Here is a 13282-nt window from a genome sequence, read left to right as displayed (position 1 = left end):
GATCAGATGTTTTATTAGCCTTTTCAAATAGATATCTTTCTGCTCTGTTGATCTTTCTATTGTAAGTTTGTTTTATGTTTCATTCATTTCTGCTTCTTTTATTCTACTTTCTTTGCTTTAAAAAAAATCTATTTTGCTTTGTTTATTCTTTTTTTTTTTTTGGCTGCATTGAGTCTTCGTTGCAGTGCATGGGCTTCTCATTGCAGTGGCTTCTCTTGTTGGGGAGCACGGGCTCTAGGCGCATGGGCTTCAGTAGTTGTGGCATGTGGGCTCAGTAGTTGTGGCTCTCGGGCTCTAGAGCACAGGCTCAGTAGTTGTAGTGCACGGGCTTAGTTGCTCCACGGCATGTGGGATCTTCCTGGATCAGGGCTTGAACCTGTGTCCCTTGCATTGGAAGGCAGACTCTTAACCACTGAACCACCAGCGAAGCCCTAGGTCATTTTCTAATATGAGCATTTAATGCTATAAATTTCCCTAAGTATCATGTTAGATGCCCCTAGAATTTTAATATATAATATCTTCTTTTTATCATTTATTTTCTATTTTGCATTACTGTTACTTTAATTCTTTAACCCTTGGGTTGTTTAGAGCTACGTTTTAAATTTTGGAACAGATGGTTTTAAAATTTATCTTTTCAAAAAAATTGGTTTTCAACTTTACTGCAGTAGGTAAGATTGTGCGGTTTGTATGATGCTAATTCTCTGATATTTTTAAAGATGTGTTTTACTAGTTCATTGTCAAATTTTTATAAATGTTCATATTTGCTTGATAAGAATGTATAACAGTTATAGTATATTAATATATCATTAAATCATGCTTATTCTTTTGCTCGCATCTGTAGCTTTACTTTTCAGAAAATTTTGCTTGATGGATTAATGTTTAAGAGAGGGATGAGAAAATGTACTATGGGAGAGGTGTTGATATCTCCCTCTATTATGTTGATTATGTCAGTTTTTCCTTATAATTCTGCCCATTTTTGCTTTAAATATACTGAGGATATTTTTTGAAGTACATATAAGCTTAAGGTTTTTATATCACTCTAATTGAACCTTTTATCCTTGTCTAGTAATTTTCTTTTATTAATATTAACTTTTGTTATAAAATCTAATTTGTCTAATATAAATAGAACTATACCAGTTCTTTTAGTTAGTATTTGAGTGTTACTTCTTTTTCTATACTTTTCCTTTCAACCTTTCAGTATCTTTGTCTTTAGGTGTATCTCTTATAACCAGTATGGCTGGGTTTTAAAAAATTCACTCTATCTTTGGCTTTTAATTGATAAGCTTAGTTCTTTTACAGTTATTTTGGGTATTCATATAATTGGTCTTGTTTCTTGCTGTCTCTCTCTCTGTACTTTTTATTAATCTCACCTTTTCTGTGATTGTTTTTTCTCCTATCACAGAAAATTATATATTTGACTTTTTTTCCTCCTGTCTTGCCTTTTTTGGATTTTTTAATTGAATGCAAATTTTCTTACTCGATTTTTCCTTCTCTACTAATTTGGAGATTATATACACTTTTTAAACTCTTTTAGTGGTTACATTAAAAGTTTTATCATGCAGACTTTAAAATTAAACCATTTTCCTAGCTTTCCTCTTCACAAATGCAAGGACTTTCAAACATGTTAACTCTGATACCTCCCTTCCAACTTACATGCTATGATTGTCTGGAATGTACAGATGGTGTTTTCACTCATGTAGTTATTTGTGCTGTGTGTAGTGCTTTGTGCTTAATTTTCCTTTCATTATAGGTCTTTCATCTGAGAATTTCTTTCTGCCTGACAGTTCATCTTTTAGGATTTTCTTTACGTTGTAGACCAGTTTCATGTCAATCTCTTTCTTTTTTTTTTTTTTTTTAAATCTGAAAATCCTTTTATTGTCCTCATTCTTATAAGATACTTTTGCTGGGTGTATATATTCTAGATTGATAGTTTCTGTTATTGATGATGACATTTGTCCATTTTTATTGTTGTCAGGTGTAATTCTAATAGTTGGTTTCTTTGTAGATGATTAGTTTTTTTAAATTTCTAGTTGCTTTTAATATCATCTCTATCTTTGGTGAATGACAATATCAGTACTGTGTTTCTAGTTGTAGATTTCTTATTTATCTTGCTTAAGATTTGTTGGATTTGTGAGATTAGGAGATTGATGTCTTTCATCAGTTCTGGAACATTCTCAGCCATTTTTCTCTAAATTGCTTCTGTCCCACATACTCTCTCTTCTCTTTCTGGGACTTGGATTAGATGTATACTAGACCTCTTTGCTCTGTCCTCTATGTCTGTGTCTCAACCTCTCTTTCATATTTTCTATCTCTTTGCTTCTCTGTCATCTGAAACCAGATAAGACTGAGGTATTTAAATATGAAAGCCAGATTTCCCCAGGGGGCAAATGCTAATATTAGCCCCAGGATCCAGACACTAAAGTTGGATCCATCCTGAGATAGGAGAGTTTCAACTGGGATGTTTTCATTAAGACAAGACCCTTGAAGGACTAAAGCATACCATTTTGCCTCCTGGCAGATGCAAATTCAGATGCTGTATGAATGAAAGCACCCCCAGTTTAAGGCCTAAGGATTCCCATATATTAGATTCAACTAAGTGTGAGCTCATAAACAAAAACAAAGCAATAAGCTACCATGAATGAAAGCACAAATATAACGAACTTCATATTTGGACATCTAGCGACTTCAAATACTAAGAACGTTTTTTCTTTACTTGAACTTAAAATGTGTTAAAGTGTGTGTCTGCTTTAATTCGTATGCGATCCAGTTTTACTGTAATAGGAGTGTCCTTTGGCACATCTAGTCTGCTGTACTGGCATAAGTGGAAGCCTCTGTAGTGGAATTATTTTAGTCACTAGTTAATAATTAATCAATTGAAATGATGGTCATGTTTGTATGAGATTTTTTTGGCAGAGCTTGAGAATAACTTCTCTTAAAGTTATTAAGATCTGCTGTTTTTTTCCAAGTTGATGAAGGATGTTTGGAAAAGATTGTATGGCATGATTAAGAAAATGGTAATTTAGGACATTCTGAATAAAATGAAACTTAGAATCAGATAGTTTATATTGTATCATAATAAACCAGTTTTGATATTTTTATATATTAGAAATGTATCATTGTTTCTCTTAACATTATATGAGCCGATTTTTTAAGAACTTAATTACCAATGTTCCTTCTACCCTTTTTTTCCCCTGGAATTTTTAGGCGTAATATTCATGGGCTAAGCAAAGAAAAAATAACAAGAATGTTGGAACACTATCAACGTTTTGTTTCAGTGCCCATAATCATGAGTTCTTCAGTTCCAGAGAAAATGGAACGTATCGAGCTGTGTGCATATTCTTGTGACAGAAGTACTAGGTAGGTTAAAGTCTCTATGTACAGAAATTCAATTTAAAAACTTAATTTTAAAAAATCTGATAATTTAGGAACTTCTAAAATCACTGCCAGATAACTTTAAAAAATAAGGTAGGCATTTGTTGTTTGTAGGGTTTAGGTATAGTCTTACCTGGAGCAGGATATATATGGTTAGCAAGAGAAGTAAAAGTTTATGTGGGTGATGACATACTTGGGGGTTTCATTGTCTTTTGGTTTATGTAGGTCCATGTTTACACTATGAATACTCCTGCCTTCTTTATTTAACTTGCTGCTATTCCAGTATTTATCTGTTACCTTATCTACCCCCTATTGTTATTTTGTATATAGTCACATTACTTCTTAATTTTCTTAGGTATTAATAAAAATACTCTTTCAAGCTAGTATTGTAAAAATGTATTATACATGGTATACTTTTACTAAGTAATAACAAGTCACAGCCTTTTGAAAGTTTGCAATTCAGGATAGTACTGATTATGTTAAAAACATTTAGGATACATAAACAATTGAATAAATAAATAAAGAAGAGTCTTAAATATAAATGAAGTTCTGAATTGCTCACATTTTTTGATGATTAGGGATGAGAGACCCTTTTAAAAAGGAGTTGGGAAAAGAAAATTCACAAATGCTCTTTTATTGAGGAGCAGTATTGCAAAGTGGTTAAGAATATGGGCTCCTTAGCTGTATTTCCTGGCTTCAAATCCCAGAGCTTTGTAATCTTTGACAAATTATAAAATCTCTCTATACTTCGGCTCCTCATTTGCAAAATGGCAATAATAACACTTTGCTTATAAGGATCTCATAAGGATTATGAATTAATACTTGTGAAGGACTTATAATAGCATCTGGTATATAGAAAACTGAATGTTAGGTGTGATTTCACTTAGGAAGGCTTCATGGGATAGTTGGGACTTTGAGAACTCCTGCAATAAAGAAAGAAAGGAAGATGAGTTGTTAAATAAGGAAAATGCACTGAAGTTGAAAGTATAATGATTCGGCAAAAGTGCTCTGAGTCTGAAATTAACATCGAGGATGGCTTTAAAAAATTTAGCAAGTGACATCTCAAATGAGAGCTGTCCTCCCTTTCTCTCATTTCACTTAATTGTGCAGATCATGTTGGTTGACTCTTTGAGACTTTGTAAATCAATCTTAAGCATTTTCCTCTGCAGCAAATGACAGGTAGTATAGAGGCAGACCTAGTTTCACATATGTTAAGCTTAAATAGGTTGGAAAGGAGCTAGGGAGGTGTCCTCTTCTGGGAACAAATTTAGAACCTTAACTTTAATATTTAATGCATAATAAACACCTTAACTGAAAATCTCATGTTAATTATTCAATTTGAAAAAATCTGAGTGCTTCTTGTATGCCAAGCGTTGTGCTAGGTGTTGGGATTACAATAAAGCGATGTGTTCATAGTGTATTAGGGAAGGATCAAGTGTCTCTCTTTCAGTTGAATGATTCTTTAAATCATAATATTAATGGCAACATTAAGAGATTTCCTTATAATACTTAAAAACAAATCTTACAGCCCAAGAGACAATGAAGATATTGCCTCTGAAAAAGAAGAAAATGTTTTATCCTCGTCTCTGAAGCATCCAGAGTTAATTGAAGAGAAGAAACATGATGTGACCAAAGAAAATTTATTACCTGAGAATGTTACATGTCTCCCTAATGCAGATTTAAACAACGGAAAAAAAGAAATAAGTGGTATGAATCCTAACATTCAGAGTGCTTTCATTCATGAAGCTCCAGACATTTATTTTTCTGATTCTGAAAGCAAAGAACCAGCAACAGACAAACATGAAAAAGAAGAGCCAGTAGAAATGGCTCCTGAAAAAGAGTGTAGTAAAACCAGTGCAGATAGTTTTGTAGAGAGAATATCACCAAGTATTTGCTGTGGTGGAAATAATCAAGAAGACTGTGGTCTTTCAAATACTGTACCACTTCAAAATGAAAAATCTTCATCTAGTGAAACGCTGGAAGAAAGAGCAGGAGTAAAGAAAAAAGCCTTTGGAAAACAAAAAAGTAAATCAACTTCGGAAAAGTTCCCAAGACAAGAGCTGTCTTTTGTTGGTGACTGGCCAGTTGATAAGTCTATCGGTCAGAGGACAAAAAGGAACCGAAAAACTGAGAAAGCTTTATCTATACACAGTGACAAAAAGTATAATTGCCCTCAGTCACATAAAGTATTAGACAGTAGTTTATCTGTGAGTATAGATTGTATCCAGCCACGAGGATCTCCACATGAACACGTAGAGGATGACAGCAAGTCACAGTGTGATGATGCCTCAGAATCTTTCAATAGCTGTAAATATGGTACTTATAAAAATACTGAAAAAGACTCATTTAACATTGTGGGTGACTGGCCTTCATCTGATTCTTTAGCTCAGAGAGAGCACAGATCAAGAATGCCAAAGGCTGGCTTAAATGAAGCCAACCTAGAATTTGGAACTAACAACAGTATGAATGAAATGTCCTTATATACAGCACGTGAGGCCTGTTGGGGCACAAGCCCTGAAGAACTAAAAACGTTGGGTAGTTCTACTCGAGGAAGTTCTGAAATGCTGCCCAATGAAATGACCTGTGAGAATAAAACTTGTCCAAGTAAAAAGATTCATAGGCAACACACATTGTCTCTTAGTTTTACCAATAGTGTGCCAACTGCTCCTGGAGGAGTGGGACCACAAACTTCAGCTGAATTTCAAGAAGAAAAGACTAAAGAAGTCCCTGGAATAGAAGTAGGCAAGTGTACTCAGACTGAACCACAGGATTTTGCTCTCTTATGGAAAATAGAAAAGAATAAAATTAGTGTTTCAGATTCTCTGAGAGTATTAACAGGAAGGTTAGATGGATTTAAACCGAAAGCTTTCAGTATTAACACAAAATTAGATGTTCAAGAAACAATTCCATATAGGGTAATGTATGACAAAAGCACATATGTTGAAGAAAGTGAGCTTACCAGTGCTGATGAATCTGAAAATCTTAACATTCTTTGTAAACTATTTGGATCGTTTTCATTAGAAGCCCTAAAAGACCTATATGAGAGGTGTAACAAAGATATTATTTGGGCCACGAGCCTTTTATTGGATTCTGAAACTAAATTATGTGAGGATACTGAATTTGAGAATATAGAAAAGTCATATGATGAAACACAAATTGGGCCATTTTCTCTGGGACTGAATTTGAAGGAAATTATTAGCCAAAGAGGAAGCTTAGAGGAGTCTAATTCTTCTGTGCCAGAATTTAGCCATGGAATTGGTATCAGTAACACTAATATACAGTCCACCTGTAATTCAGAAAAGGAAAGCTTAGAGCAGGCAGAAATAAGAGCTGTAACTACTGAAAAACCTGGATTAATAACAGGTATATTTCCTAATGTAGATCTCAAGAATAATAATGAAGTACTTCCTAATAGTCAGGCAGAACTTTCAGGTTCATATAATGTTAAGCAGCTTTTTCCAGGCACTCTAAAAGCTACTACCACTAAAAATGTGAGTGAAATGGAGAAGAATCCAGAAGTCACTAAGATTGGAGACAGTATAAATTCTTCTTTGAATTTGTCTGATATTTTAAATTCTGTATCGAGCACTTCGGATCTTGAATTACATGAAGAAATTTATTTTACTGACTCTTTTGACATAAATAAAAGTGAAAATCTTCCAAAGGATTATGTGAAATTTCCAAACACAGAAGAATTTATGAATGAAGATGAACAGGAAGTGGAAAAAATTCTAATGGCAGGGAGTGCTTCGTCAGCTGAAGTTACTGAAGAAGATAAAACTGAGACGTTGAATCCCACGCCAGTGATGGCCAAATCGCTGACCATAGACTGTCTGGAATTGGCATTGCCCCCTGAACTGGCTTTTCAGCTCAATGAATTATTTGGCCCTGTTGGTATTGATTCAGGTAAGGAAAAAGTAAATTACTTATATGTATATCTTTGTGTAAGTAGAATATAGATAGAGGGTCTAGTTCAATTAAAAAAATTTTTATGTTACTAGAAGTGTAAAAGTAATTTGTGTTGCCTACCTTATTATTTTTGACACAGTGTGTTTGTAGAAGATTTTTAAGTATATAATTTGAAGAAATAGAGAGTATTTAGATGGACTTTGTATTCATCTTGTGCATATACTGGAAGTTTTCTCTGGTATTTACCTCATACTTATTTGCACAGATACATCTTTTTGAATCCTTTGCTGCTACTCCAGATACACTTAAGGCAAGATAATTCCTTAGAATACGCCTACTGGAAAGTCTTGACTAATGGAAATGAATATATTAAATATATTTAGTGTAATGGACATGAATAACTTAAATATATGAAACATAATTGTACCTGCCAAGAAGTGTGAAAACAATGACATATTACATAAAAATATTCCAAGAGATTTAGAACTAGAGACATAGGTTAGTAATTAAGAATACAAATTAGTTTTATGATGCGTAAGGTAGTTGAGTATGTTTTCTGCAAATGTATAATGACTAATGATCATATTTTCTTTTCTTTTCTTCCCCCCGTCACAAGGGTCCCTAACAGTTGAGGACTGTGTGGTTCATATAGATCTGAATCTGGCTAAAGTGATTCATGAAAAATGGAAAGAATCTGTAATGGTTGGTAGGCTTCTTTTTATAGAAAGCTCCTTTTGTGTACATTTTGTCACCTTTGCTCTTCAATAAAATCTGTTATATGAAAGATTCTATTGAATTTTGACTTTGAGAGAGAATTAATTTTACCAGTTAACAGGTTACTGATTTTTTTTTTCTCCTTCCAGTATTTTAGATTATTTCCAGACTGGCCAAATTATATAATTAATGATGGAGCTCAATATGACTGTTGATTTTTTTTTTAATGGAAAAAAATCATAAATAGTTTTTTACTCCTTAAAGACTTGCAGTGCTAATTTTCATAAACAGTTTTTAAAAAATCACAGCATAAGAGCTCTATAAGTAGAAAAAATATATAGATGGAATCAATTTATAATTATATTTATCTGCTTTTATTAGATTTAGCAAGAATGATTGATAGTTTTACAGGGAGAAATGATTACTAGAGAAAAATAATATAAGCTTGTTTTCTAATGCACCCTGCTTTGCCAATCCTGTTCTGCCTCTGTGTTTAGGAGCGACAAAGACAAGAAGAGGTATCCTGTGGCAAATTAATGCAAGGTAAAGCACATATTTTCACTTCTAATGTTCTTATCTTGATGTTGAAACTTGGTGTGTGTGAATTTTAACTCTCTCTTTTTTTTTTTTAAGCGTTTATTTATTTGGCTGCGCCAGGTCTTAGTTGTGGCATGTGGGATCTTCATTGCCGCGTGTGGGATCTTTGTTGAGGTGTGCAGGATCTTTAGTTGCGGCGTGAGGGGTCTTTTAGTTGTGGCATGCAGGCTCTTAGCTGTAGCATGCGGGATCTAGGTCCCTGACCAGGGATCGAACCCGGGCCCCCCTGCACTGGGAGCAGGCCAGGGAAGTCCCTGAATCTTAACTCATTTTAAATATACTTCCACAAAATATGTTACCCAAGAATTCTGATTTGCAAATAAAAGTTTTAACATTTAATATTGATACAAAAGAAAATAAAGCTTAAAGAAGAAAAAAGCCCCTATAATATCATTTAACTTTCAGTTAACACCTGAAAACTAACACAACATTATAAATCAACTATATTTCAATTAAAAAACAAACAAACAGGAGTGCTGTGGAACACCCAAGGTGTGCTCTAATGCACATAGTCAGGGTGTTTCCTGTTTATGATTTTGCTCTGAATGAAGGGAAACTGTTCTGGTTTGAGAGCAATAAAGTATTCCTGTGTTTGAGAGTATCATTGAAATATTACTTGATTTTTCAAATTTTTTATTGATGTTAATATAATTAGAGCACAAAAGTCAACCTGCTTTTTGATTACATCTTCCAAATTGAAAATAATTGATTCCAGAAGATTTCTTAGATAGCATTGTCGTAAGTGGTTAGTGCAGGGTGGCAGACCTGTTACAGGGTCCTCCTTTTGTGCCTGAGTTCCTCCAGATGCCTCTCTTGTCCACTCCATACTAGGACTCCAGGTTGAAGATTGTGAGAATGAAGATTCTTAACTTTAGTTCAGACCTGTGTTGTAGCTTCAAGAGCTAAAGCTGTTTGAGAGCTGGAGGTTTCCAAAGAGTATCAGAGTTATTCAGATGACAGTATTTGCTATTTCTTCACTCTCCAGGAAATCAAAGGAGTATATCAGAATGTGGTGCTTAGAAAAGCTGAAATATTATACATTAAGTCTTGTTATTATGAACTTCTTAGAATGTTTAGTTCCTTCCTTATGTTGAATATCATTTGTTCAGTATTTATTGTAGACCTCCAGTGGGTTACAGATTTGCAGAAATATTCATCCTTTCAGTTCTTGGAGTGGCCAAGCAGAGCTGACCAAAGCTGCTCACTTCCGGCTGGCTGCAGCTTCCTCTGTTTACCAGTGTATATGTGTGTCACTGTTTTCTCTGTGTTGATGTGATATGAAAAAGAGTGGGGAAGCATTGAGTTGATTTACAGTAATACCCAGATCATTGTTCATTTGAATATTTCTACATTTATACTTGCTTGCGATTATGTGAAGATGTATTTTGAAACTTTGAAATACAACTTGGAATATTGTATTTATAAGCAAAGAGTAAAAAATCATGTTTTCTGGGTCTCTCTGAGGTAGATATAACAGAATGAATAATGCCTAATTTGTACATTTATTGTTGATGGTCTGACACTATTGATACTGCTTTTGTAGATCCTTCCCTGGTTGGGCGTGTTGGTCTTGATAATCCAGAACAAAAATCATCTCAGAGAATGGGCAAAAAATTACCGAAGACTTTAGCAGCACCTGAAATGCAACCCTTATTGGATCATTGGAACACTCATACTAAAAAAGTATCACTCAGAGAAATAATGTCAGAAGAAATTGCCTTACAGGAAAAGCATGATTTGGTATGAGTTAGTATAAATATTAAGCCTTTGTCTCTGACTCTAATTTAATCATATGTTTACTTTTTGATTTTCATTTGATTCTACTTTTCCTAGTCTGAAATCATATTTTAACCTGATTGAAGTTAATGTTAAAATTGAAAAATGTTTTAAATGTAGTTTGAAGTTGGAGGTCTTTGCTTCTGGAAAATTAGTTGATATTCTATAACAGTAAGCCAATTTATGCTAAATCTGTTGTTTTAGATTTAATTTTGCAGGTGTATATATCTTATCTTTAACATTTACTTCTGCAGTTTTTTAATTCTAGAAAAACATGAAGGAATATTTCCTTTGAAGATAATTTCATTTGTAAGTTAGTAATAAGAAATGACACTTGCTATTAAAGAATTGTCCATCTTTGAAACAAAAATTTTTAGAGAAAAATTTTAGAAACTTATGAATCTGAAATTAAGTACTCTTCTTTTTTATCTAACTTTGCAATTAAACAAGTTCAAACAGATATTTCACTTTGCTTCGAACTTAATTTTTGTTCTTTATTCAACATATCTAATTATATGGTATGAAGCCGTAAGAGAATTTTGTTTATTTTGCATTTCTTTTTCTTAACGTTTTTTGGAATTCTGAAAATTAGTATTCGAGAATTTCAGAACCAAAACGGAAAAGACCTTAGAGGTTATTTAGTCCAATTCTCAAGGAAAAAAAATTCTTAGTTGGTGATCTTAAAGCATTTTACCCTCTTTTTTCACTCATTTGACTACTCAAAGGAACACCTTTATATTGGCTGAAATACATAGAATTGGGGCATAGAAAGAATGATGGAATTCTTCTACCTTCATATTTATTTCCCCCAGTTATCTTGTTAATTAAGTTGGAAATAAGCTACCATTACCATCTTTGCATGTCTACATAATCCAAAGAACAATCTCTTCAGTAGGATCTTATAATTTAGTGTTGTTTCAGATATCTTCTTCAATTTACATATGTAATAAATTGGAGAAATAGATTTTCTTAAAAAATAAGGAAAGCCTAGAACTTATGCTCAAATGGTGTGAGACTTTTTGTTGAAATGCCATTAAGAGAATTTTGTTTATTTTGCATTTCTTTTTCTTAACGTTTTTTGGAATTCTGAAAATTAGTATTCGAGAATTTCAGAACCAAAGCGGAAAAGACCTTAGAGGTTATTTAGTCCAATTCTCAAGGAAAAAAATTTCTTAGTTGGTGATCTTAAAGCATTTTACCCTCTTTTTTCACTCATTTGACTACTCAAAGGAACACCTTTATATTGGCTGAAATACATAGAATTGGGGCATAGAAAGAATGATGGAATTCTTCTACCTTCATATTTATTTCCCCCAGTTATCTTGTTAATTAAGTTGGAAATAAGCTACCATTACCATCTTTGCATGTCTACATAATCCAAAGAACAATCTCTTCAGTAGGATCTTATAATTTAGTGTTGTTTCAGATATCTTCTTCAATTTACATATGTAATAAATTGGAGAAATAGATTTTCTTAAAAAATAAGGAAAGCCTAGAACTTATGCTCAAATGGTGTGAGACTTTTTGTTGAAATGCCATTTTCCTCTACTGAAACTTATCTTTATGGTTCTAACCTGCCTTTTAATCTCTTAGTATAATAATGAACAAAAAAGTTTCTTTGACTTTCCAACTTAATTTTTTTTTTTTTCTCCTATCAGTGATTTTTGCTTTTTTTCCCATGGGTTTGGTAATAGAAGCTATACTCTTCATCCCGAGGGTATTCCCCCTTAGAGCCTCAGTTAAGAGAATTTCTGGAGAAATTTCTCAGTAAGAGAATTTCCCAAAGGAGAAATATCATTTAAATTCTTCTAAAGCAAAGCATATAAAGTAAGCATTAGGCATAATGTATGAATAGGATAATTAATTGTAACATGATTACAGTTATGAGTTTTCAGTTTATTGATGGGACCTTAGAATTTGTAGTTTAGCAACTCTATGATCTGGCAGATTGCTAGTAAATCTGATCACTGAATTTTTTAGTAAGGTCAGATTATAATGTATATCTTAAATAAGACGTGAATATTTAAAATTCTTGAGGTGGCTTGTTTTCATCACTCTTGTGATGTCTGATCAGTCCTTTTCACTGGTCAGATTGTCACCTATTGTGGTTCTTTTTTTATTGTTGTTCGGTGTTATAAATGGCCTAAATATGGTTAGGCTTCAAAGCCATTAACTATTCCAGGATTTTCCTGAATTATTGTAATTTTTTTATTTTCAGAGACACCTTTGAAATTTTATAGGAAGTTATTTTTCAGACATTAGGATTTTTGGAATAAACAAAAATATTACATAGCTAAATCACAATGTCAGTAAATTGTCTTAGAGTTAGAAATCACTTTAAGAATGATTACCATATTCCTCAATTAGAATTCACATGGCACATTTTAGGAAAGCTCTTTCGGTTTGGCTATTTAAACAATCCAAATATGACTTTGAAAAAATAACAATTAGTAACAAATCTCATGCAATTACTTTGGAGTAAATATGTTTGTGAAAAAAATTTTTTTATGTGAATTTTAAGATTTTCTGTCAACCTGAATTTGCAACTTATTTGTACATTGTAGTTTCTGCCCATTGAGGAGAATATGTTTTTGAGGACGTTGTTCACAGCATCACACAGTGTCCCTTTAATGAGGACCCATGGGAGAAATTTCTCTCAGGTCTCAGTACCAGAAAAAGCTGTACTTCTCCTGAGCAACTGGTTTGTTTTTATTTTATGGACACTGAGAATCTTTGTTTCCCCCTTTGCTTTGGCCACTGAGAAGCTAAGAACTGAATTTGTGGCCCACCTTTAGCAATTGTACAGGATTTTGTGGCATGCATTTATATACTAATTTTACTTGCTAGCTTTATCCTATATTCTTACCTTTATTTTCTCTACTCTCTGACTTCATTTATTTATATCCTGTTTTTA

The 13282-nt window shown here is 33.1% G+C and overlaps 1 protein-coding gene across 5 annotated transcripts in view; it reads left to right on the top strand.

Annotated features, from left to right (window-relative positions):
- Window positions 1–13282, top strand: part of N4BP2 (NEDD4 binding protein 2) — a 117399-nt gene that overhangs the window by 51247 nt on the left and 52870 nt on the right. For all 5 annotated transcript variants that reach the window (XM_024731676.1, XM_024731677.1, XM_024731678.1 and 2 more), the window contains 5 exons: window positions 3205–3357; window positions 4901–7278; window positions 7898–7983; window positions 8493–8538; window positions 10136–10332. In XM_024731676.1, coding sequence (XP_024587444.1) covers window positions 3205–3357; window positions 4901–7278; window positions 7898–7983; window positions 8493–8538; window positions 10136–10332 — 2860 coding nt within the window. The remainder of the gene's footprint in view (window positions 1–3204; window positions 3358–4900; window positions 7279–7897; window positions 7984–8492; window positions 8539–10135; window positions 10333–13282) is intronic.

Source organism: Neophocaena asiaeorientalis, unplaced genomic scaffold, assembly GCF_003031525.2.
Source record: "Neophocaena asiaeorientalis asiaeorientalis breed wild unplaced genomic scaffold, Neophocaena_asiaeorientalis_V1.1 scaffold39, whole genome shotgun sequence".
Classification (NCBI taxonomy): domain Eukaryota; kingdom Metazoa; phylum Chordata; class Mammalia; order Artiodactyla; family Phocoenidae; genus Neophocaena; species Neophocaena asiaeorientalis.
Note: the sequence above shows the minus strand (reverse complement) of the source record. Positions and strands in the feature narration are given on the sequence as shown.